This window comes from Eptatretus burgeri, chromosome 12 (assembly GCF_056783735.1).
Source record: "Eptatretus burgeri isolate ZD-2024b chromosome 12, Ebu_testis_v1, whole genome shotgun sequence".
NCBI lineage: Eukaryota > Metazoa > Chordata > Myxini > Myxiniformes > Myxinidae > Eptatretus > Eptatretus burgeri.
In genome coordinates this window covers 99,701,465-99,727,056 of record NC_140972.1, presented here as the reverse complement: position 1 = coordinate 99,727,056, position 25,592 = coordinate 99,701,465, and the positions used below count along the sequence as shown (strand labels likewise).

Below are 25,592 nucleotides of genomic sequence, written 5' to 3'. Positions count from 1 at the left end.
TGATTCATTCTATTTCTGACTTGAGTGACTCGAGGGTTAAAAATTATGATATCAAGTCACAGACGAATCAAACTTTACATTATTTTATGCATCGAACAAGAAAATGAAAATCTACAAAACAATCTGTCTGGTGGAGTCTGTCATTGTGAACTGCAGGGCAGTCAGTCCTGCCACTTGTACACGAAATAGGCCGTTTTCTGGCACTTGTAAGTGGCCCAAATTTATATGTCTCAGGACCAGAAACTCCATAGTATAAATTCCCATCATCCTCCGACTCGTTATCGACAATATCGGAAATGAAAACACTCAATTTCATCACTGCTGAAATCACTCTCTGATTTGCATCTCGCCCATTGTTCACACGCTGTTTCCGAATGTTCACGAAGTTTTCGGAGAACGTGACGTCATAGCATCTTCGGTAAATTCCGGTCTGTTTTTTGATCACTGACAAAAGTTTTGACTTAAAAGTTAATTTTAGCATATTTTGAGTTTCAAATATAAGAAAATAATTGCCCAACGATTATTAATGTGATTTCAGCCTTCGAATCATGCGGTCATCAGCGACCCAAAACCTGCTCTTTCACTATCGTGGACAGCGAGGTGCGATGAGTGGTGTTTACCCTCATGGGAGTGAGGTGCGCTTAATGGTTTAATTACCACCTTGAGAGTGAGGTTATGTTTTATAATTTATTCTTCACTGGAACGAGTCTGATGGAAGAGCCAGCCAGAACTGACAGTGGGGAAAACATCAAGGGAATGAATGAAAAGGAAAGAGGAGAGGGAAGAGGTGAGGAAACACTGAAGCTGGCAAGTAAGATGATTGAGTTAGGAAAGGTTAATGGGGTAACGAGGATCATTGGTCAGAATTGGGATGACAAGAGCTGGTGGTGCACTGCTTGATCGAATTCCAAGAGAGAAGAGTGAGACAAAACATCCTCTGGAAGGTGGTTCCATAGACTGGAGAAATGAGGAAAAAAAGATGTGGTGTGCAGTCGTTCTGGATTTTGAAAGTTTCAACCAGAGGGGGGGGTGACTGCAAGAACGCATGCATCCTGGAATTGCTGGGGAGGATTGGAGGACAGAGGAAGCAATGTTGGAGAATTGACTATATCAAACCGAGACCACCAATACGTATGCCTGTGATGCGAGAGCATCAGGCATTGGGCTTCAGCCTCTTCAGGGTAGGTTGCAATAACGTGAATATCTTTAGATTCTGTGGACTTCAGGAGAGACCGATGTGATATTAGAGACCCAGCCCATGAACGAGAGCAGTACTCCAATGAACTATGAACAAAGACCTTGTAGACTGAGAGTAGCTTTGAATGTTCCAATGAAAGACTTGGATTGATAGATGACGCTCTGTCTGCAGCAGGCTTTGGTGGTCACCGTTGCTGTTTGGTCGGCCAAGGAAAGGTCATGGCTGATGATGAGGCCGAGAAGTTCAGATAACTGAGCCTCTTCCAGCAATGTATGAAACAATGTGGTCATCTGGAAAAAGGAAGAGAGTTTTCCAGAACATTGGAGAGATCATTAATATAGATGAGTAACCAAGGAGGGGGGGAGCGCCGGCTCTCTCACGCACACCATGGAAGTCAGAGCTTATCTGCTCTATCAAATGATTTTACCTCCCTCCCCCAACCTCACCCTTTCTACTTTCATTTCAGCACTATGGCTTGTCCTATTTATTAATTTTTTTGCACCTCCTGCCCTCTGCCATCGTTGTTTGTAATTCTTTTCACAGTTTGTTTTGTGTTCCTGCTTTCATTGTCCTCATCTTGAGCAGAAGTTAATACTAAGATAAGCCGGTTGTATCCCAATTGACCTGGGATGTACCGTTTTCCCACAGGAGAGTCGCCTCCGTCCTTTCCTGGCACGTTCTCCACAGCTGTGCCTACGCCGATGCCTTTCAGATTGGATTGTTACGCTCGGGCAGCAGTTGCACCTCAGATCCATCACTCGCCATCTCGCTGTTCTCATGCTGGATCTCTTCATGGAGAGACACGATGTTCCTCCCACAAAGCTCTTGCCAACAGCCCTCGGCTGCCTTGTAATTGCCTGTATGGTTCCTGATCATATAAAAGCATGGTGGTCCACAAGTTTGTTTACTCGTACCCGAATCATCATGTGCAAATTATTTCAAAATGTTGGATCTGTTTTCCAAGCGGTTTGAGGTCCTTGTCTCAGCAATTATTGAAATCACAAAACAGTAGAGCAATCTGTCATTCCAATTGATGAACGTGTGGAAACGGAGGCAAACAATAACAACATTTAACTTTTTCTTTTTTTTAACAGACAAGTATATTTTGACGTTTTGACAAATGCATTGTAGTTTTGGTTTTAATGAGCAAGTTTACCAAAACAGACATGCTTGTCTGAAAATGTATTGTCTTTGGAATAACTCCACGGAATCCAAACGATAATCTTGGTCAGCAAACATTTGGGCCACCATGGATCTCACGTGTTGGTGACGTCATTTTATCCACATTTTGTGAGAAACTCAAAACGAGCTGACTTGTGTCAATATGTCCTTTACCCTTTGTCCACTTATTCCTTCAGGTAAGTTTGAAGAACATGAAGAAAATATCCCACGACGAAAGAATTTGGCTGAAGTGCTCAATTTGTGTTTGCCCGGAGTGAGCGTCGAAATTTTGTTGGGCGGAGATGTGATGTTGCAAACCGAGATGCAAGTGTTGGCAGGTCTGAGTTGGGACTTGTTCCTGCCAACGGCAGCACATTTTTCTGACTATTTCCTCACTTTGGCTTTGCAAGAAGTCTCAATCCCTTCTCACCAAGGATGTGATAAGCTGCTGTACCTGCGAAGGTACACGAGTTACTTTTTGGAGCTGTCGTTGCAAGGTACACACAAATGCAACAAAATTGCTTTCCACTGACACTTTCAAACCCAAATCCTATCAGAGTAGTTTAAGTAGAAAACTACTTGTGATCAAGTTTACATTTTTTTCTGCAGTAAAACAGGTTTTCCTCAAAGAAGTTTTGGGATCAGAATTGCGGTTTATTTACAGGTAGAGTACCTGGTGTTAGAATTGGGGTTTATTTACAAATCCAGTACCTGGTGTTGGAATTGCGGTTTATTTACAAATCCAGTACCTGGTGTTTGAAATGCGGTTTATTTATAAGGACAGTGCATGGTGTTGGAATTGTAGTTTATTTGCAGGTACAGTACCTGGTATTAGAATTGCGGTTTATTTACAGGTACAGTACCTGGTGTTAGAATTGCAGTTTATTTACAGGTACAGTACCTGGTGTTAGAATTGCGGTTTATTTACAGGTACAGTACCTGGTGTTAGAATTGCGGTTTATTTACAAATCCAGTACCTGGTGTTAGAATTGCGGTTTATTTACAAATCCAGTACCTGGTGTTTGAAATGCGGTTTATTTATAAGGACAGTGCATGGTGTTGGAATTGTAGTTTATTTGCAGGTACAGTACCTGGTATTAGAATTGCGGTTTATTTACAGGTACAGTACCTGGTGTTAGAATTGCAGTTTATTTACAGGTACAGTACCTGGTGTTAGAATTGCGGTTTATTTACAAATCCAGTACCTGGTGTTAGAATTGCGGTTTATTTACAGGTACAGTACCTGGTGTTAGAATTGCAGTTTATTTACAGGTACAGTACCTGGTGTTAGAATTGCGGTTTATTTACAGGTACAGTACCTGGTGTTAGAATTGCGGTTTATTTACAAATCCAGTACCTGGTGTTAGAATTGCGGTTTATTTACAAATCCAGTACCTGGTGTTTGAAATGCGGTTTATTTATAAGGACAGTGCATGGTGTTGGAATTGTAGTTTATTTGCAGGTACAGTACCTGGTATTAGAATTGCGGTTTATTTACAGGTACAGTACCTGGTGTTAGAATTGCAGTTTATTTACAGGTACAGTACCTGGTGTTAGAATTGCGGTTTATTTACAAATCCAGTACCTGGTGTTAGAATTGCGGTTTATTTACAGGTACAGTACCTGGTGTTAAAATTGCGGTTTATTTACAAATCCAGTACCTGGTGTTTGAAATGCGGTTTATTTATAAGGACAGTGCATGGTGTTGGAATTGTAGTTTATTTGCAGGTACAGTACCTGGTGTTAGAATTGCGGTTTATTTACAAATCCAGTACCTGGTGTTAGAATTGCGGTTTATTTACAGGTACAGTACCTGGTGTTAAAATTGCGGTTTATTTACAAGGACAGTACATGGTGTTGGAATTGCGGTTTATTTACAGGTACAGTACCTGGTGTTAGAATTGCGGTTTATTTACAAATCCAGTACCTGGTGTTAGAATTGCGGTTTATTTACAGGTACAGTACCTGGTGTTAAAATTGCGGTTTATTTACAAATCCAGTACCTGGTGTTAGAATTGCGGTTTATTTACAAGGACAGTACATATTGTTGGAATTGCAGTTTATTTGCAGGTACAGTACCTGGTGTTAGAATTGTGGTTTATTTACAGATACAGTACCTGGTGTTAGAATTCTGGTTTCTTTCCAAGTTCAGTACCTGGTATTGGAATTTCGGTTTATTTCGAAGTACAGTACATGGTGTTAGAATTGTGGTTTATTTCCAGGTACAGTACCTGGTGTTGGAATTGCGGTTTATTTCCAGGTACAGTACCTGGTGTTGGAATTGCGGTTTATTTACAGGTACAGTACCTGGTGTTGGAATTGCGGTTTATTTACAGGTACAGTACCTGGTGTTGGAATTGCGGTTTATTTACAGGTACAGTACCTCGTGTTAGAATTGCGGTTTATTTACAGGTACAGTACCTGGTGTTGGAATTGCGGTTTATTTACAGGTACAGTACCTGGTGTTGGAATTGCGGTTTATTTACAGGTACAGTACCTGGTGTTGGAATTGCGGTTTATTTACAGGTACAGTACCTGGTGTTGGAATTGCGGTTTATTTACAAATCCAGTACCTGGTGTAAGATTTACGGTTTATTTACAGGTACAGTAACTGGTGTAAGATTTGCGGCTTCTTTCCAAGTTCAGTTCTTGGTATTGAAATTGTGGTTTATTTACAGGTACAGTACCTTGTGTTGGAATTGTGGCTTATTTACAGGTACAGTACCTTGTGTTGGAATTGTGGCTTATTTACAGGTTCAGAACCTGGTGTAAGATTTGTGGTTTCTTTCCAAGTTCAGTACCTGGCATTGAAATTGCGGTTTATTTACAGGTACAGTACCTGGTGTTAGAATTATGGTTTATTTACAGATACAGTACCTGGTGTAAGAATTGCGGTTTCTTTCCAAGTTCAGTACCTGGTATTGGAATCGCGGTTTATTTCGAAGGACAGTACCTGGTGTTAGAATTTTGGTTTATTTCCAGGTACAGTACCTGGTGTTAGAATTGTGGTTTATTTACAGGTACAGTACCTGGTGTTGGAATTGCGGTTTATTTCCAGGTACAGTACCTGGTGTTGGAATTGCGGTTTATTTACAAATCCAGTACCTCATGTTAGAATTGCGATTTATTTACAAGTTCAGTACCTTTTGTTGACCTCCACCATCGAAGATCGGTGGTTACTGTTTTCACCCCTTTCTGTTTTTATCTTGCCAAAACGAAGTTTTGCAAGATATGTTAGTCAGCTTGTATGTTTTTTGTTTTTTTTGTTTTGTCTGTAATCACGTATAAAAAATTCTGCAGAGCACAGTTATCATCGGAAATTTTGTAACTTCGCATATCAGAGGCCTATAGAGGTCCCTTTCAGTGCACAAAATTTTGAAGGTCAAGGTCACTTTGGCGCAAATCAGGGGAGTCGACGAAACCCTTATTTTTTGAGTAATTTTGATCGGATTGTCTTCAAACTTCATGGGAATATAGTTCATGGTCTGGCGCTCAGCTGATTAATTTTTGGTGGCGATTGGCCTTGACCTTCATGTTTTTTTTGTTGTTTTTTTTTTTGGTCTGTAATCACGTATAAATCACTCTGCAGAGCACAGTTATCATTAGAAATTTTTGTAACTTCGCATATCAGAGTCCTATAGAGGTCCCTTTCAGCACATAAAATTTTGAAGGTCAAGGCCAAAGGTCAAGGTCACTTTGTCGCAAATCAGGGGAGTCAACGAAACCCTTATTTTTTGAGTAATTTTGATCGGATCGTCTTCAAACTTCATGGAAATATAATTCATGGTCTGGCGCTCAGCTGATTAATTTTTGGTAGCGATTGGCCTTGACCTTCATGGTTAGCACCTCAGGTCAAACATTTGACCCCAAGGTCAAATTTTCAAGTTTTAGGAACCATATCGTGTAGTACCTCAAGCCTGGTGTTGGCACAGTGGTTAGGGCAGCGGCTTGGGATCCAAGAGGTCCTGAGTTCAAGCCCCGTTGGGCCACTGAATTAATACACCAGGGGGTTGACTCAGCCTGTCATCCTTCCGAGGTCGGCGAAATGAGTACCAGTGTACTGGGCCGGTGTATACCCCGGTTAAAATAGGTGTACCATATCCCTGTGTCGTAAGAGGCGACCAGGGTTGCGTCAGGAAGGGCATCCGGCGTAAAACATGTGCCAAATCACTATGCGGATCATACGGATGATCCGCTGTGGCGACCCCTAAAGGGAGCAGCCGAAAGAAGAAGAAGAAGAAGAAGAAGAAGAAGAAGATCGTGTAGTACCTCAAATTGAACACCTCGATGAGTGCTTTCTAGATATGTCAAGCTTGAGACATTATGACGTCATTTAGTGACATTATGAGGCAAAAGCATATTTTTCATGGTTACTCTGTAGAACGATTCTCATCGGAATCTCTCGTAGGCAGATATTCCTCAAGGAGTCGCTCCTGGTGGATAGCAGCTCTGTTCACCTCAGTGTGACCTTAAAGAAGTCACACGTGGTCACCTTTTGGCAAGATACGGGTCACCCTGCGGGTGACATTGGTTTATTTGTTTGTTTGTTTGTGAACACTATTACGGAAAAACTCCTCAACGGATTTTGACGAAACTTAGTGGCGGGATTAGGTATGGTCCAAGGATCATGTGGCCGCTAACGCGGCCATTTTGAAAAAAATTTGAATTTTTTTTTTTTGCATTTCTACATGTTTTCAGTGATTTCCAAACCCCCCCCTCCAAAAAATAACACTAGTCAACAATTTTTTACTTTCTGAATGTTGTCTAGATTTCTACAAGTGAATTAGGGTATTCTGGCACTGCTGAATCAGGAAATGGCATCCGTTTCTCTCCATCAGGTCAGGTTTTTGTGCTAAGTTGATATGAGAAAATCAGATCTTGCGACAAAATCGATTACATTTTTGTGGCATTATCAGCTGATTTTTGTCAACACATATCATCCTAAACATGTTTTTAAGAAAAAAAATGTTTTGCCAACAACATTTATTGATTACATGATAGAAACATCGATTACTGTCATCTGAATGGTGAGCATTGATAAAGGTAAGTACAAGTAAATTGAATGTTGCGTCACCACTGTTCAAACTTCAGGGCTTGAACTTCCGTTTCTTCGAACTCCTGGAATGTTCAGCGGCAGGGAGGTCTCTCTTCAGATTCCAACAGTAGTCAGCCATCATGACTGCGTCCCAGCGACCCTGATACCTGGTCTCCATCTCCTTCATGTCCTGATGGAATCTCTCCCCCTGCTCGTCACTCATTGAACCCAGGTTCTCAGGAAACCGGTTCATATGTGAAAATAGGTAGTGCATCTTGATGCTCATGTTGCAGCCCAGGTTTCTGAAAGCAGTCAGCATGTTGTTGACAAGTTCTGCGTAGTTTCTGGCCTTATTGTTGCCAAGAAAGTTCTTCACTACCAAAACAAATGTCTTCCATGCTTCCAGTTCCACTTCGTTCATTGAGTTTTTGAACTCTGGATCTCTGATGAGCTGACGGATCTGAGAACCATCAAAGATGCCAGCTTTCAACTTCTCCATGGTCAATCCTGGAAAAGCCTGGCACAAGTAAGTGAAGCAGTCACCATCTTTGTCCAGAGCCTTGGTGAACTGCTTGATTAAGCCGAGCTTGATGTGCAGCGGTGGGAAGAGTATTCTGTCTCTGTCCACCAGAGGGTCGTTGATGACGTTCCTTTCTTTGCATGGCACCAATTCCTCCCGCACAGGCCAGTCCTTCTTCGTGTAATGCTGAGCACTGTCCCTACTATCCCACATGCACAGAAAACATGGGTACTTGGTGAAGCCAGACTGTTGTCCCAACAAAAAGTTCACCATCTTCAGGTCAACACAAATAAACCACTTATGCTGATCATAACCAATTTTCTCCAGCACGTACTTCACCGCTTCATACTTCTCCTTCAGTGTAGTTGAGTGAGCGATGGGTACAGAGGCAAACTGGTTGCCGTTGTGTAGCAGAACACATTTCAGTGATCGCTTGCTGCTGTCAATGAACAGTCTCCAATCTTTGGGTTCGTACTGTGGCACTCCAAGCTTGAGCAGAAGCGCATGTCATAAATTGGCGCATGTAGGTATTGTACATTCTTCAGAGTTCGTTATTTCAAGAAATACAACTTTTTTGTATCACATTATTACAAAATCTGCCCCATTAACTTTAGTTTTGATCCACGAACTTTATGCTTTGCCTCACCAATTTTTGGAAGATTTTGAGGTTTTATGACTTCAAACTGATCCCTTTTCAACATAATCACCCAGAACTATCGTACCTGAATACTTCTTGTCATTAAAATAATTATTTCCAATCAAAACAATTATTTGACATGACATTTTACCCCCACCAACTTCTTCTAAAATGCTCCACACATGCGTACATGTGAACAAAAATGTAAAAAACGACATGTGGCCATATCTCAAAAACTTGACCTGATTGAACAAAACTAATGTGAGTTTTGGATTCAGCGCATCAGATTCGTCCTAAATCAGCTTAAAAAATGCAGACAACAAATTTGTTGTTGACCAGTGTAATTATTAGAGAAAAAAAAATTATTTGCAACTTTTATTTTCAACAAAATTTCGATTTTTTTTTTTGCATTTCTCCATGTTATAAGTGGTTTCCAACAAAAAAACATGCCAAAATTATAATTACAGCTGATTTTGGAACTGCAGGTAGATATACCCACGTAAAATCAATTTCTGTCTCAAGGAATCTAGTTATGACTAATGAATTCAGTATGTAAAAGTTAAAAGTAAAAGGGAAATTTGAAAACTATAACTCTGTGAGCACTGTTGACGTCAAATTGAATGAATAGGATATCAGGTTCACTTTAGTGACCGAGCAGTATTGGTGGTGGAGGTTTTGCACTCGATCAAGTGCTCCCCCTCGAGTTAGAATTGCGGTTTATTTTCAAGTCCAGTACCTGGTGTTAGAATTACGGTTTATTTACAGTTACAGTACCTGGTGTTAGAATTGTGGTTTATTTACAAATCCAGTACCTGGTGTTAGAATTGCGCTTTATTTACAGTTACAGTACCTGGTGTTAGAATTGTGGTTTATTTACAAATCCAGTACATGGTGTTAGAATTGCGCTTTATTTACAGTTACAGTACCTGGTGTTAGAATTGTGGTTTATTTACAAATCCAGTACCTGGTGTCAGAATTGCGCTTTATTTACAGTTACAGTACCTGGTGTTAGAATTGCAGTTTCTTTCAAAGTTCAGTACCTGGTATTGGAGTTGCGGTTTATTTCCAAGTACAGTACATGGTGTTAGAATTGTGGTTTATTTACAGGTACAGTACCTGGTGTTGGGATTGCGGTTTATTTACAGATACAGTACCTGATGTTAGAATTGTGGTTTATTTACAGTTACAGTACCTGGTGTTAGAATTGCGGTTTATTTCCAAGTGGTCGAAGTTCATGAGCTGGTCACCATTTGCATTACAGGGTCAAAATATTCAATTTTTCAGTTTTCTCTGTGTTGATAGGCATCACCAACCTACATGCACTTGTGTGAAAAAATTAGAAAAAACCACTAATTAACGACGAATATGGTGTTTTTAATTCTGAACTTTAATGGATAATGCATAACAAGGAAAACACCTTTTCGCGTTTATCTCAAATTCACCCTTTCTGAGTAAATTGGATGTGGATCAGTTATCCGTTGGCCGTTTTGGACAACTCTTCTTCTTCTTTCGGCTGCTCCCGTTAGGGGTCGTCACAGCGGATCATCCATATGATCCACATCATGATTTGGCACATGTTTTACACCGGATGCCCTTCCTGACGCAACCCTGGTCGTCTCTTGCGACACAGGGATCTCCGTTTTGGACAACTCAAGTGCCAAATTAATCCTGAGAATCTGCTAGATACATAACTATGTAAAGATATTTACTAGATCTCTTTTAGGAGTTTGTACATATTGGTCAGGGTTTGCTGAATAATAACGAGTTGAATAATCAATTTTGCATCATGCAACAGCAAGTCCCAAGTGTTACTCACCTAAAAAATAACATAATAGATTAGATTAAAGCTTATTGATTGAAATAAATTCAGTTTATTCCAAATTTGACTCACCACATCCACCGCCTCCGCCACATCTGCCGCCTCCGCCTGTTTACTCCACCCCTGACTTGTATCACTTATTTGCCTGTTGCACAAAAACTATTGCATATTTTTTATTTCTGTTTTTCCACATTAAACTCGACAAAATTACCTTTCTTCTCATACTAAGATATCTAGATATCTTTGGTTTTTCTGGTCTGTAGTCAAAGTGGAAAGTAGATGTTTTGAAAAACATGTAATAACTCCGCCTTTTTAGGGTGACCAGTTCATGAACTCCGACAAATTGCCGTACCTGGTGTTAGAATTGTGGTTTATTTCCAATGCAGTACCTGGTGTTAGAATTGCGGTTTATTTCCAAGTGCAGTACCTGGTGTTAGAATTGCGGTTTATTTACAGGTACAGTACCTGGTGTTGGAATTGCGGTTTATTTACAGGTACAGTACCTGGTGTTAGAATTGCGGTTTATTTACAATTCCAGTACTTGGTGTTGGAATTGCGGTTTATTTACAAGTCCACTTCCTTGTGTGAATTGCGGTTTATTTACAGGTACAGTACTTGGTGTTAGAATTGTGGTTTATTTACAGTTACAGTACTTGGTGTTAGAATTGTGGTTTATTTACAGGTACAGTAAGTAGTACCTGGTGTTGGAATTGTGGTTTATTTACAATTCCAGTACCTGGTGTTAGAATTGTGGTTTATTTACAAGTCCAGTTCCTGGTGTTGGAATTGCGGTTTATTTACAATTCCAGTACCTGGTGTTAGAATTGCAGTTTATTTACAAGTCCAGTTCCTGGTATTGGAATTGTGGTTTATTTACAGTTACAGTACCTGGTGATAGAATTATGATTTATTTACAAGTCCAGTACCTGGTGTTAGAATTGCGGTTTATTTACAAATCCAGTTCCTGGTGTTAGAATTGCGGTTTATTTACAAATCCAGTACCTGGTGTTAGAATTGCGGTTTAGTTACAAATCCAGTACCTGGTGTTAGAATTGCGGTTTATTTACAGTTACAGTACCTGGTGTTAGAATTGCGATTTATTTACAAGTTCAGTACCTTTTGTTAACCTCCGCCATCGAAGATTGGAGGTTACCCTTTTCACCCCTTTCTGTTTGTTTATTTGTTTGTTTGTTTGAACATTATTACGGAAAAACTCCCCGACGGATTTCGACGAAACTTGGTGGGGGGGATTAGTTATGGTCCAAGGATCATGCCATTAGATTCTGGACTTGGTCCAAAGTCTAATATGGCCGCTATGGTGGCCATTTTGAAAAAATATTTGAAATTTTTTTTTGCCCTTCTACATGTTTTAAGTGATTTCCAACCCCCCCCCCCCTTCCAAAAAAAATTTGCTAGAGAAATAAATATCTTTGCAACTTTTTTTCAACAAAATTTCGATTTTTTATTTTTTTTATTTTTTTGCATTTCTACATGGTATAAGTGGTTTCCAACAAAAAACATGCCAAAATTATAATTGCAGCTGATTTTGGAACTTCAGGTGGATATACCCACGTAAAATCAATTTCTGTCTCAAGGAATCTAGTTATGACGAATGAATTGAGTATGTAAAAGTTAAAAGTAAAAGGGAAAGTTGCAAACTATAACTCTGTGAGCACTGTTGACGTCAAATTGAATGAATAGGATATCAGGTTCACTTGAGTGACCCAGCAGTATTGGCGGCGGAGGTTTTGCACTCTACCGAGTGCTCCCCCTCGAGTGAGAATTGCGGTTTATTTACAAGTCCAGTACCTGGTGTTAGAATTACGGTTTATTTACAGTTACAGTGCCTGGTGTTAGAATTGCAGTTTATTTACAAGTCCAGTACCTGGTGTTAGAATTGCAGTTTATTTACAAGTCCAGTACCTGGTGTTAGAATTGCAGTTTATTTACAAGTCCAGTACCTGGTGTTAGAATTGCGGTTTAATTACAGTACCTGGTGTTAGAATTACGGTTTATTTACAGTTACAGTAGGTGGTGTTAGAATTGCAGTTTATTTACAAGTCCAGTACCTGGTGTTAGAATTGCGGTTTAGTTCCAGTTACAGTACCTGGTGTGAGAATTGCGGTTTATTTCCAAGTTGTCGTAGTTCATGCACTGGTCATCATTTGCATTACAGGGTCAAAATATTCAATTTTTCAGTTTTCTCTGTGTTGATAGACATCACCAACCTACATGCACTTGTGTGAAAATTTTTTAGCAAAAACCACTAATTAATGGCGAATATGGTATTTTTAATTATGAACTTTAATGGATTGTGCATTACAAGGAAAACACATTTTCGCGTTTATCTCAAATTCACCCTTTCTGAGTAAATTGGATGTGGATCAGTTATCATTTGGCTGTTTTGGACAATTCAAGTGCCAAATTAATCCTGAGAATCTGCTCGATACATAACTATGTAAAGATATTTACAACATCTCTTTTAGGAGTTTGTACATATTGGTCAGTGTTTGCTGAATAATGAGTTGAATAATCAATTTTGCATCATGCAACAGCAAGTCCCAGTGTTACTCACCTAAAAAATAACATAATAGATTAGATTAAAGCTTATTGATTGAAGTAAATTCAGTTTATTCCAAATCTGACTCACCACATCCACCGCCTCCGCCACATCCGCCGCCTCCGCCTATTTACTCCACCCCTGACTTGTATCACTTATTTGCCTGTTACACAAAAACTATTGCATATTTATCTTGCCAAAACGAAGTTTTTGCAAGATATGTTCGTCAGCTTGTATTTTTTTTTTTTTTTTGTCTATAATCACATATCGATCATTCTGCAGAGCACAGTTATCATTGGAAATTTTTGTAACTTCGCATATCAGAGTCCTATAGAGGTCCCTTTCAGCGCATAAAATTTTCAAGGTCAAGATCAAAGGTCAACGTCACTTTGTCGCAACTCAGGGGAGTCGACGAAACCCTTATTTTTTGAGTAATTTTTATCGGATCATCTTCAAACTTCATGGGAATATAGTTCATGGTCTGGCGCTCAACCAATTAATTTTTGGTGGCAATCGGCCTTGACCTTCATGGTTAGCGCTGGAGGTCGAAAGTTTTTGACCCCAAGGTCAAATTTTGAAATCTTCGATACCATATCGAGTAATACCTCATATGAAAGCGCTTGATAAGTGCTTTCCAGATCTGTCAAAAGTTTGACGCGATGACATCATCTGATGACGTCATGACAAAAAAACGGATTTTTCATGAAAATTTTATTTCCTCAGTTCTCATCAAAATCTCTTGATATTTCATGTACAATGATCCTGGAGAGATACCATTAACCATACGAAAATATAAAGGTCAAGGTCACAAAAAGGTCAATAATCAAGGTCGACGAAACCTTTAATTTTTAAGTAACGTTGATCGAAGGATCTCTAACCTTGGTGGATATATAGGGTATGGTATGGCGCTCAGCTGATTAATTTTTGATGTTAATCGGCCTTGACCTTCAAGGTCAACCGAAAGGTCATTCTTTTTTAACCCTAAGGTCAAATTTTCAAGTTTCAGTTACCATATCGAGTAGTACCTCAAATTAAAGCCCTTAATGAGGGCTTTCTAAACTTACAACTATTTTGACGATGTGACGAATAAAAACTGCATTTTTCATGTATTTTGCATTGATTTAGTTCACATCAGAAACTCTTGTTTAGGTCACTCTGTATAGCAAAGTTCTCATTGGAAACTCTTGTGGGTTCATATATGGTTGTCTTTTTGGAATACTCAGTGCACTTAATGGTCAAAGTCAAGATCACTTTGAAGTCAATTATGGAGTTCGATGAAACCCTTCTTTTTGAGTAATTTTCATCGAATCATCTCCAAACTTTGTGGGAATGTAGTAAATGGCTTAACGCTCAGTTTATTAGTGTTTGTTTGTGATCGACCTTGACCTTCAGGGTTAGCGCCTGAGGTCGAACATATTTGACCCCAAAGTCAAATTTTCAAGTTTTAGGAACCATATCCTGTAGTACCTCAAATTGAAGTCCTCAATGAGTGCTTTCAAGATATGTCAAGCTTTAGCCATTATGACGTCATTGGGTAACGTTATGAGGCAAACACGTATTGTTCATAGTCACTATGTAAAACGATTATCATCGGAATCTCTCATAGGCAGATATTCCTCAAGGAGTCGCTCCTAGTGGATAGCAGTTCTGTTCACCTCAGTGTGACCTTAAATAAGTCACTCATGTTCACATTTTGGCAAGATACTGGTCACCCTGGGGTTGATATTGGTTCATTTTTATTTCTGTTTTTCCACATTAAACTAGACAAAATTACCTTTCTTCTCATACTAAGATATCTAGATATCTGTGGTTTTTCTGGTCTGTAGTCAAAGTGGAAAGTGGATGTTTTGAAAAACATGTAACAACTCCGCCTTTTTAGGGTGACCAGTTCATGAACTACGACCAAGTGCCGTACCTGGTGCTAGAATTGCGGTTTATTTCCAAGTGCAGTACCTGGTGTTAGAATTGTGGCTTATTTACAGGTACAGTACCTGGTGTTAGAATTGCGGTTTATTTCCAAGTGCAGTACCTGGTGTTAGATTTGCGGTTTATTTCCAATGCAGTACCTGGTGTTAGAATTGCGGTTTATTTCCAATGCAGTACCTGGTGTTAGATTTGCGGTTTATTTCCAATGCAGTACCTGGTGTTAGAATTGCGGTTTATTTACAAGTGCAGTACCTGGTGTTAGAATTGCGGTTTATTTACAAGTGCAGTACCTGGTGTTAGAATTGCGGTTTATTTACAAACACCTGGTGATGGAATTGTGGTTTATTTAGAAGTACTTTATGTTAGAATTGTGGTTTATTTACAAGTACTCATGGTGTTTCCTTGTAATTTCAGATCATGTTCATCTGAACTTCCCACCATCATTAGTTGCAGCATCTTGTGTTTCTGCCGCAAGAATGTGCGTGCACCTGCCACCCACATGGCCGGGTCAGTTACAGCAACTCATTGGCTACAATCTCCAACAGCTTCTCCCATGCATGGAACTGCTCATCAGGTTGAACCCTAATTTTCTTCAATGTACAGTGTGTTTCAAAAGTGTGGAACCATCGGGACATTTATTTCCCAATTTCATTATCGTAACTACCCATTACCCGCACGTGTAGTGAAAGTGGGGTTAAGCAGTTGGTTCACTCTGTCTGTCAGATGTCCCTGGATGATCGAGGAACTTTTCAATTTAAGTTGAATTCCATATTTTGAACACTTGTGAATATGAATTTGAACCAGTAGTTTAGAGAAACTTTGGTTCTGAATTTGGAAAATTGTACGGAATGTCGTCCCGATCACGAATGCACACTCATGGTGCAGCAATTGCTTTAGTCTGCTTGTCTGGCAGTCAAACAAGACTTGCTGTTTTCTTTTTTCATGGATGTCATAATGGACACAAACAACAGGCATGAATAATTAACTTAACATGTAAAAGATACTGTATCGATGGATTTAAACTTCCAAAAAAAAAGATTTGTTTTGGATATTTTTTTTTATTTTCTACAGACTTTAAAACTTTTATTTTATTTCATTTGTATTATATATTTGAACACAGTATAACACAAATCACCTTGTTTACATTGCCAAAAAACCTTTAGTTTTGCAGTACTTGCCCAAAATTTTTACACCATCTCGACAAATTAAATGTGCCACATGCCACTCTTAGGGTGGTGTAACAGTGAGAATCAGACGAAATGGTGGCCCCTAGCGATGCAACGACAGAGCTATTATATTTGAGTCAAAAATATGTGTTTGTTTCATGCATCTTTTTCCAAAACCGCCATTTTCTCCCAGAGGAGTTTGCAGTTGGTTCAGCTCTGGACTGTGCCATTTGATCCATCGGTTTTGTTTGGTTACCTTCACAAGTGTTATTCAAAGCTCACGAACAAAGCTAATGTGTAACGTGCTTGGAAATGCCAAGCAAGAGTTGAATAGACCCTTGCCATTTCCTTTTTCTCAAGACTGCACAGGGTAATGTGTTCTATGAACTCTCCAGTTGAACTGAGTTTGGATATTTTAATACCTCTCAAATAGATTATCAACTCAGTCTTGGAAATATGGTGAACATTGCTGGTTTTGCGCTCACCTGGAAACGTAGTTCACGGGAAGTATTGACATCGCATGATGTCCGTCAGGCTGGATGGAAACACTCGGAATTTCTTCTCCGAAACTACACACATGATTTTGATGAAACTTGAGCACAACCTTTTTCAGCCGTGTTGTTCACAGCATTTTAAATATCTGGGTCTCAAGGCGTGTAGTCAGAGTGGGTCCAGGTTTGACCCTCCCCTCCTTCCTAATAGGTATTTGCTTTCTTCTCCGTTACACATTTTGTGGGTCATCCATGCCTACTAGTGATTCCCTGGTTCTGCCAGGCAATGCCCCTGTTTTTCAATAAGTGTGGGCAGTCACATATTTGGTTAGCTGCTTTTCCCCAGTAACTTCAGTACAACTGCCTCTTCTGTTTTGTATTTGGAAACTATCAGTATGTATGGTCGGGATTTCAATCGTCTGATCCTCAGACTTTGTACACCAATTGCTCCAGCATTGATTTGTGTCTGGTTTGCTATGACCTAGCATGGGAACATCAGTAACATGTTTTGCCGTTTGCCTGACATAAGCCGCAATTTATACTGTGCTTCTTCTGCTCGAGTGTGGGATGGTGATGCAGAATTAATTATTCTTCAAGAATCTGCTTTTAAATGTTTCATTTTTATAAGTGCTTCAGGAAGCTGTGACCATCATCATTGACCTATTTGCAGTACACTGCAGGACAGAGACATTCTTCAACTCATGTTGGGCATGTTGGTCAAGTGCTGGTTGGCAAAAATTTTGGCAGGCATCTGTAATTTGTTCAGGATTCCGGCAATAACTTACCTTCTCTTCAAGAGAGATGTCGTAGGATATTTACCTTCCACCAAGTAATGCGCACAGAGGGGACACCCAGTTAAACGTCCATCCGATGGACGGCATGTGCACCTCGATGCCTCGCCGTGCCTGCAAAATAAAGATGACAGTTTATAACTGGTTCAGGATTCAAACCCAGGTGAGACAGCTCAGAGCAGAGTGTGCATACCTCAAACCTACCTTACTCGTCTACAGTAAGCCTTGCCACATGGCAAGTACTAATTTTGTTTAAATTTACTTGTCCATCTTTTATATCTATTCGAAATGGAGGAACATCTCAGAAAATTGAAATCTGCACCAAAAGTGCTTTCTCCATGAGCCTTGTCCTTGTTAATAAAAATACAGGAGTGATGTGGTCAACACTCTGTTATTGAGCTGGGTACAGACTACACTTATGACTTGCTCCTGCGGAACCATTGGAATGCATTTGCGGTTATGTGAATGAGAAGAGTTGAATATCACTCTGGATCATTGTACAAATAACAGGACGTTCTCACCATAGTAGTTCCTGGATTCCTTACAGAGCCTACAAGAGTGATCGCGATGCCAATAGGCAGAGGAAAGAGCAGCTGTTGGAACTTTCACAGCCAGAGATCTTCACCCCATCATGTGGTAAATACATATGCGTTGAGTCTTATCCACAAAACGTTGGTCGTGCCGACGGCCGGTGCCGAGGTGATCCCAACGGTCACAACCTGTGTCGTCCCCCACTTCCTTCAGATCCGAGGTGAAGGAGACAAACTTGTTTATTTTCACATCCTTACACATTGAAATGACGAGGCTAAACCAACAACTGACCAGATTGTCATAAAATGTCCACAATGTCCTGACATTGTCTTCAGTATTGATTTATGTTTTGCATTTTCACCATTGTATCCAAATTAAATGATTTGGATTAGCGAAAAAATAAATGGATTTAAAGCAAGCATCGTGACAAGTGTGTTCCAACTGCTTTCATCATAGCTTCCATTGTGGGTCATTGCATTGAGGCGATTACAGAGCGAGATGGGTTCTGATGAGACGTAGCGATGAGCCCGAGCTTAAACGCGTGCCAGGATATTGCGAAGACCTCTGAAGGTTAGTATTTCTCCACAATGTTAACAGGATCAAACTAGATCCACAGAAACCTCTCCCAGGTTGCAGAGACTGTTCAAACACTATCAGATCTAGACTGCCCTGATGTTTCTGAAAATAATCAGCAAAATCTTTTGGTACATTCAGCTTGAAGGTCCGTGTGCGATGACTGGTGCCTTGTACACAGCAAAGATCGACATGAAAACTTGGACATGGGAGGAGGTGTTTTGTCCATCATGACCGTGCTTCATCCACACCTCATTAACTTTATCGACTTATCTTCTCAGTACAAACCCATTAACTTGAAGCGACGTCGATGTCGATGGATTCACGAGACGGTGTTTGCTGATTAACAATTTCTGAGTGCAACGGGACCCTGTTGTTGCTTGTTCAACCTCTTCTAACTAATTGGAGGAATTTTTATTCGATTTGAACCTCGTTGAAGGAAAGATGTGATTCCATATTTGAAATGACATGAGATCTATATTCTTCTTTTTTTTTATTATTTTCCTGCCTGGTCTAAAGGGTTCTGCTGTCTCTTTACCTTTGCCTTCAGGTGGGCTGAGGTTATGTTTTCATGCTTCTGTCTGTCTGTCGTAATCGCTCAAAGGTCACATTTTACTCCGATCTTCATGAAACTTCACCACCTGGTAGAGGTAGTGACAAGCTGGAAGCCGATTGTTTGAGGTCAAAAGCTCAAAGGTCAAGTTCACAAATCGGCAATTTTCAACCAAATCACTTTACCTATATACAGTTCCTTCAGAAGGTATTGACACCCCTTGACTTTTTTCACATTTTGTTGTGTTACAGCCTGAATTTAAAATGGATTATCTTGAGATTTTTTTGTCACCGATCTGTTCAAAGTACCCCATAATGTCAAAGTGAAAACATGTTTTTAGAATTTTTACAAATTAATTAAAAATGAAAATCTGAAATGTCTTGTATCAATAAGTATTCAACCCCTTTGCCATGACACTCCAAATTGATCTCAGATGCATCCAATTCCCTTTGATCATCCTTGAGATGTCTCCACAAAAACTTGACTGAAGTCCACCTGTGGCCAATTCAATTGATTGGATATGACTTAAAGAAATACAGCTTTCTGTATAAGGTCCCACAGTTCACTAACAATGCATGTCAGAGCAAAAACTCTACCATGACTTCCAAGGAACTGTCTGAAGAACTCTAAGATATAATTGTGAGGAGGCATAGATCTGCTGAAGGGTATAAAACAATTTCTAGAGTATTGAAAGTTCCCAAGAACACAGTGAGCTGCGTCATTAGGAAATGGAAGGAATATGGAACTACCCAGACTCTTCCTCGAGCTGGCCATCCAACCAAACTGAGAAACCGGGCAAGAAGGACCTTGGTCAGGGATGTGACCAAGAACCCAATGACCATTCTGACACAACTACAGAGTTCCTTGACTGAGATGGGAGAACCTGCCAGAAGGATAATCTGTGCAGCGCTTCACAAATCAAAGCTTTGTGAGAGAGTCATTGGACGGAAACCACTCCTGAGAAAAAGTCACATGATAACACGTCTGTAGTTTGCAAAAAGGCAAGTGAAGGAATGAGAGCATGAGGCATAAGATTCTGTCATTTGATGAGATTAAAATTCAACTATTTGGCCTGAATGCAAAGCACTATGTCTGGCAGAAACCAAGCATAGCTCATCACCCGTGTAACACCATTCCAACCACAAATCATGGTGATGGTAGCATCATGCTATAGGGATGATTTTCAGCAGCAGGGTCTGGGAGACTTGTAAGGATAGGGGGAACAATGAATGGAGCCAAATACAGGTAAATCCTTGAGGAGAACCTGCTTCAGAGTGCAAAAGACCTGAGACTGCGGAAAAGATTTATGTTCCAACAGGACAATGACCCCAAGCATACAGCCAAAGCAACACTGGAATGGCTTCAGAACAAGAACGTGAATGTCCTTGAGTGGTCCAATTGTAAAATATTCAATTTGTAAAAGAATTCATAAAATACTTTTATTTTTTATTTAAAAAAAAAAGGTATTTGTAAAATGCTCAATTTTCATCTCATGGGAAATTTGAAGAGGATTTGCATCTCAGGTCACTGAATTCAACCATTAATTATTTTTGAGGTCAACAGAGTATAAAGGTCAACAACTGAGGTGAGATTTTTAAAATCCTCAATTTTCATCCGAATGACTTGAAATTTGAACAGGATTTGCATATCAGCTTACTGAATTCAACCAGCCAATTATTTTTGAGGTCAACTTCGACCAAAATGTCAACAACGAAACTGGAGTTTCTAAAATTGTCAATTTTCATCCCATTGACTAGAAATTTGAGCAGGACTTGCATCTCAGGCCACTGAATTCAACCACCAATTATTTTTTTTTTAGGTCAAATTTGTTTTATGGATTTCACAAATATCATGCACTGCATGAGATCTTTCTTGTTACTTATGAAATCTAAAGATTTCGTAAGTATATTGATGCCTTCCGTTTCTGTTTGTTTGTTTGTTTGTTTGTAGGCACGATAACTCGAACGGAAGAAGCTACCAATGTCAAATTACACCATGTGATTCAGGAGGGTGATTTCTAGTGCTGATTATATTTGGTCAAATCGGTCAAAGGTCAAGGTCACAGTGAGGTCAAACATAATTCCGTAAATTCACGTGGAGAAATGGAGTATATTTGCTTCGCTCGATGTTACGAGTTCGTTTTAACTTCGATTTTAATTATCTTGCCAAAACGAAGTTTTGCAAGATATGTTAGTCAGCCTGTTTTTTATTTATTTATTTTATTTTATTTTTGTTTGTTTGTTTGTTTGTTTGTTTGTCTGCAGTCACGTGTAAAAAATTCTGCAGAGCACAGTTATCATCGAAAATTTTTGTAACTTCGCATATCAGAGGCCTATAGAGGTCCCTTTCAGTGCACAAAATTTTGAAGGTCAAAGGTCAAGGTCACTTTGGCGCAAATCAGGGGAGTCGACGAAACCCTTATTTTTTGAGTAATTTTGATCGGATCGTCTTCAAACTTCATGGGAATATAGTTCATGGTCTGGCGCTCAGATGATTAATTTTTGGTGGCGATTGGCCTTGACCTTCATATGTTTTTTATTTTTTTTAATTTTTTGGTCTGTAATCACGTATGAATCACTCTGCAGAGCACAGTTATGATTGGAAATTTTTGTAACTTCGCATATCAGAGTCCTATAGAGATCCCTTTCAGCGCATAAAATTTTGAAGGTCAAGGTCAAAGGTCAAGGTCACTTTGTCGCAAATCAGGGGAGTCGACGAAACCCTTATTTTTTGAGTAATTTTGATCGGATCGTCTTCAAACTTCATGGGAATATAGTTCATGGTCTGGCGCTCAGCTGATTAATTTTTGGTGGTGATTGGCCTTGACCTTCATGGTTAGCGCCTCAGGTCAAACCTATTTCACCCCAAGGTCAAATTTTCAAGTTTTAGGAACCATATTGTGTAGTACCTCAAAATGAACACCTCGATGAGTGATTTCTTGATATGTCAAGCTTGAGACATTATGACGTCATTTGGTGACGTTATGAGGAAAAAGCATATTTTTCATAGTTGCTCTGTAGAACGATTCTCATCGGAACCTCTCGTAGGCAGATATTCCTCAAGGAGTCGCTCCTGGTGGATAGCAGCTCTGTTCACCTCAGTGTGACCTTAAAGAAGTCACACGTGGTCACCTTTTGGCAAGATTGGTTTATTTATTTTTTGTTTTATTTTATTTTGTCTTCAGTTTTTGCGATCGCTTAGGACGCTTAAAACTCGGTTGTCGAAATTCTGGAACAGCGATGAATAACTGATATGTATGTATATATGTATATATATATATATATATATATATATATATATATATATATATATATATATATATATATATATATATATATATATGTATATATATATATATAATAAGTCTTTGATCAGATTCTTCTGAAAAGTAATACACCTATTATCTGGCATATCCTGCTGGTACTGAATCACTTTTTTAAAAATAAAAACAAAAAAATGGAATTTTTATAAGAAATCTAGTTTTTGTCTGGGACTCATTGTCTGCAAACCACAGTGTAAAATCGTAGACCACAATTAATTCAGAATTCAAGCTCCCCTTGGGCTTCTGACTGATTCATGCTTTTATTAGAGAAGGTCAGAGGTCAAGTTGACGATTTCGTAAGTACCAGTCTATGACTGCTTGTTTGTTTGTTTGTGCGCATGATATCTCAGAAAGTTGTGGATGCATTATGACAAAACTTGGTGGATGAGTTTGTTAGATGACAAGAACAAACTGATTTGATTTTGGTTGAGGTCAGCAGATCTGGTCTATCAGTGAGACATAAAACGTAAACTGTTCAGCTTGGCGGAGGTATGCATTTTACTGAGTGCCCTTCTCGTTCTTTGTTTTATTTGTCTGTGAACAGGATATCTCAAAGTTGTGGATGGATTCAGACAAAACTTGGTGGACACGTTGGGTGTGTGACAAGGAAGAATTTATTCAGTTTTTATGATGAGATGAATCTGGATTGAATACGTTTTAAAGTGATTCTTTACCATTGAGAGATGGGGTGAAAAACAACATACTGTATTGCATGATGTTTCAAGAAGTTGTAGATGGATAATGACAAAACTTGGTGGATGAGTTTGTTAGATGACAAGAACAAGGCTGAATGCCTAAACTCTGTGTTTGCTTATAAATCTTGTGAACCAAACACATCACTTTCTGTATCCACCTTACTCAGTCGCACCCAGCTGTCCCTGGGCTCTGTGTCCTTTTCTCCTGACAAGGGGGAGAGTTTGCTGTCAAACCTCGACTCAGATTCTGCAACCGGTCCAGACGGCATCAGCCGACGTGTCCTAAAAACCTGCTTCTCTGCTCTTGCTCACCCTCTCTCTGTTCTATTCACCCTCTTATTTTCTCAAGGTCATCTGCCATCTGCTTGGAAATCAGCAAACATTACCGCTGTGCAAAAACAGATCCCTACAGACCAATCAGCCTTCTCCCAATCATCAGCAAGGTTATGGAATCCATCATCGCTTCTGACATTAAATCCTTCCTCATTTCCGATCATCAATTTGGTTTCAGACCAGGTCACTCTTCCATGGATATGCTAATTCTGCTCTCCCAACAATGGATGGAGGTCCTCTATGCCAAACATGAGATCAGAGCAATCTCCCTAGAGCTTGACATATCATGAGTTTTCGATATGTTCTGGCACCCTGCCCTGTTCACCAAACTCTTTTCTTATGGTATCCAAGGCCATCTCCACTCATGGCTTGCGTACTTGCTTTCCTGCCGCAGTCAACGTGTGGACCTAAATGGAGTTCTTTCATCCCCTCTTCCTGTCCAGGCTGGAGTTCCTCAAGGTAGCGTTCTGGGCCCTGTTATTTTTCTGGTTTTCATCGATGATCTTTCTGACTAGAAAATCCTCTTTTTCTCTTTGTTGATGACTCCACCCTCTGCTGTACCATCTGTCATTCCTCAGACCAGCATGCAGCAGCTTCTTCACTCACTGCAGATCTGGATAAAATCACGAGCAGGTCAAACACTCAGAACACATCTTTCAATCCTGACAATTCTCACACTCTCGCTATGTCTCTCCTTAAGGATCTTCTTGAAAATGCCCCCATCTACTTTCTCAATAATCCTCTTTTGGAAGTCCTTTCATTCAAGGTCTTGGATCTCACTATCTGCCATGATCTTTCCTGGGAAAGCCACATCTCCAAGCTGGTTTCCAAAGCCAGTTGCCAACTGAGCACCCGATGTCGTGCAAAGTCCTTCCTTGGCACAACCTAGCTTCTAACCATTTATAAAGCTTTCATTTGCAGCCTGATTGAGTACTGCTCCCCCTCTGAGGTGGTGCTCTTGCCTCTCGCCTTTCTTGGCTTCACGCTGTGGAAACCAAGGCTTTTAGGATGATTGGCATCTCCTGCGATGAAGCTGAGTATTTGACTCTCTCACTGCAGGGAGGTCCTTTATCGCTCTGCATATCGCTCTGCTTTATCCTTTATCGTGGTGGTCTTTCTTTCTTCCACCGTCTCCTCTCTGGCCTTGCCCCCCTGCTGTGTCTGTGATATATCCCCACCATATTTCCTCAAGGCGATCAACATCTGCCAAAAAACCCTCTTCTGGTGAAACTGCCAAAATCAAGAATCGCTACTCACCTTCACTCTTTCATTCATCTTTTTTCCTGCTTCTGGAACAAACTCCCACACTCTCTTCAATCCCCCTCCTCCCTCCAGGTCTTCAAAACAACTGTTCACCACCATCTCTTATCTTCCCCCATCCAAAACCATGACCTTTTCGACCCCCATTAATCCCACCTCCTTCAAATTCCCAAATCCCAAATCCATCCCCTTCAAATTCCCTGTTTTCCTTCCTGAAAGTACCTGCCATACCATGTTGTTTAACCCCCATGTACCCCACCCCATCGCTCTCCTTTCCACATATCAACTACTGTCTTTGTTCCCCACTATTTTGTGCTTCCCCCTCTTGTTTCCTGCCTCGTTATATGTTTCTGCGTATTACCTCTTGCATGAGCCTCGCTCGACTTGGTATACAAAAAAACAAAAAACGCCGCTCCAATTTTGGTTCAGGTCAGCAGATCCAGTCTATCGGTGGGATACAAAACGTAAACTGTTGAGCTTGGTTGAGGTATGTGCTCGAGCAAATGTCGTTGTAATTTTAAATGTGATACTCATGGATGATTATCTTTGGTGGAAATGAGATGCATCCTCAAGATTATTTCAATCAGGCTTTGATCAAGACTAAATGAAAGTGAGTTACCATTTGCCTTTACACACCTCAACTCATTTAGTCTTGCCAAAAATTGTGTGTCACAATCAATTTCTTGTGTTTGAGAGGATGAAACTTGAGAAGACAAGTGAAGAGAAAACGGGTTTCCAGCAGTTGTGCCATCGTAAATTGTGTGGTGGGAATGGACGAATGAAATAGTGCTGCTCGTCCAGGTCGAGCTTTCTTGAAATCTCTACGTCGACCGACACCATTCCGAAACGATCTCGTTGCACGGTTGGTCCGTATTGCTGAGAGTGGGCCAAGTAAATGTCGAGAAAATGTTGTTTTCTTTTGGCGTAAACCTAAGGTGAAAGAGAAGAGAAAACGATCAGTTTTTTTGTCCTTGATAATATCTCGGGTAGATATGATGGTGGGAGAGAGAGAGATAAGAGG

General features: G+C 40.0%; 1 protein-coding gene and 1 long non-coding RNA gene across 2 annotated transcripts in view; one reads left to right on the top strand and one right to left on the bottom strand.

Moving 5' to 3' along the window:
* The window catches only part of LOC147016235 (cyclin-J-like), a 33,007-nt gene extending 14,037 nt beyond the window's left edge, over positions 1-18,970 (top strand). The window contains exons 3-6 of the mRNA XM_085849086.1: positions 1,847-2,057; positions 2,557-2,856; positions 15,271-15,430; positions 17,852-18,970. Of these exons, the coding sequence (XP_085705212.1) occupies positions 1,847-2,057; positions 2,557-2,856; positions 15,271-15,430; positions 17,852-18,059 (879 nt within the window). The 3' untranslated portion in view covers positions 18,060-18,970. The remainder of the gene's footprint in view (positions 1-1,846; positions 2,058-2,556; positions 2,857-15,270; positions 15,431-17,851) is intronic.
* A 3,666-nt stretch (positions 18,971-22,636) lies between these two features.
* Positions 22,637-25,592, bottom strand: part of LOC147016234 (uncharacterized) — a 35,993-nt gene continuing 33,037 nt past the window's right edge. The window contains exon 4 of the long non-coding RNA XR_015050070.1: positions 22,637-25,501. This is a non-coding gene — a long non-coding RNA (uncharacterized LOC147016234). The remainder of the gene's footprint in view (positions 25,502-25,592) is intronic.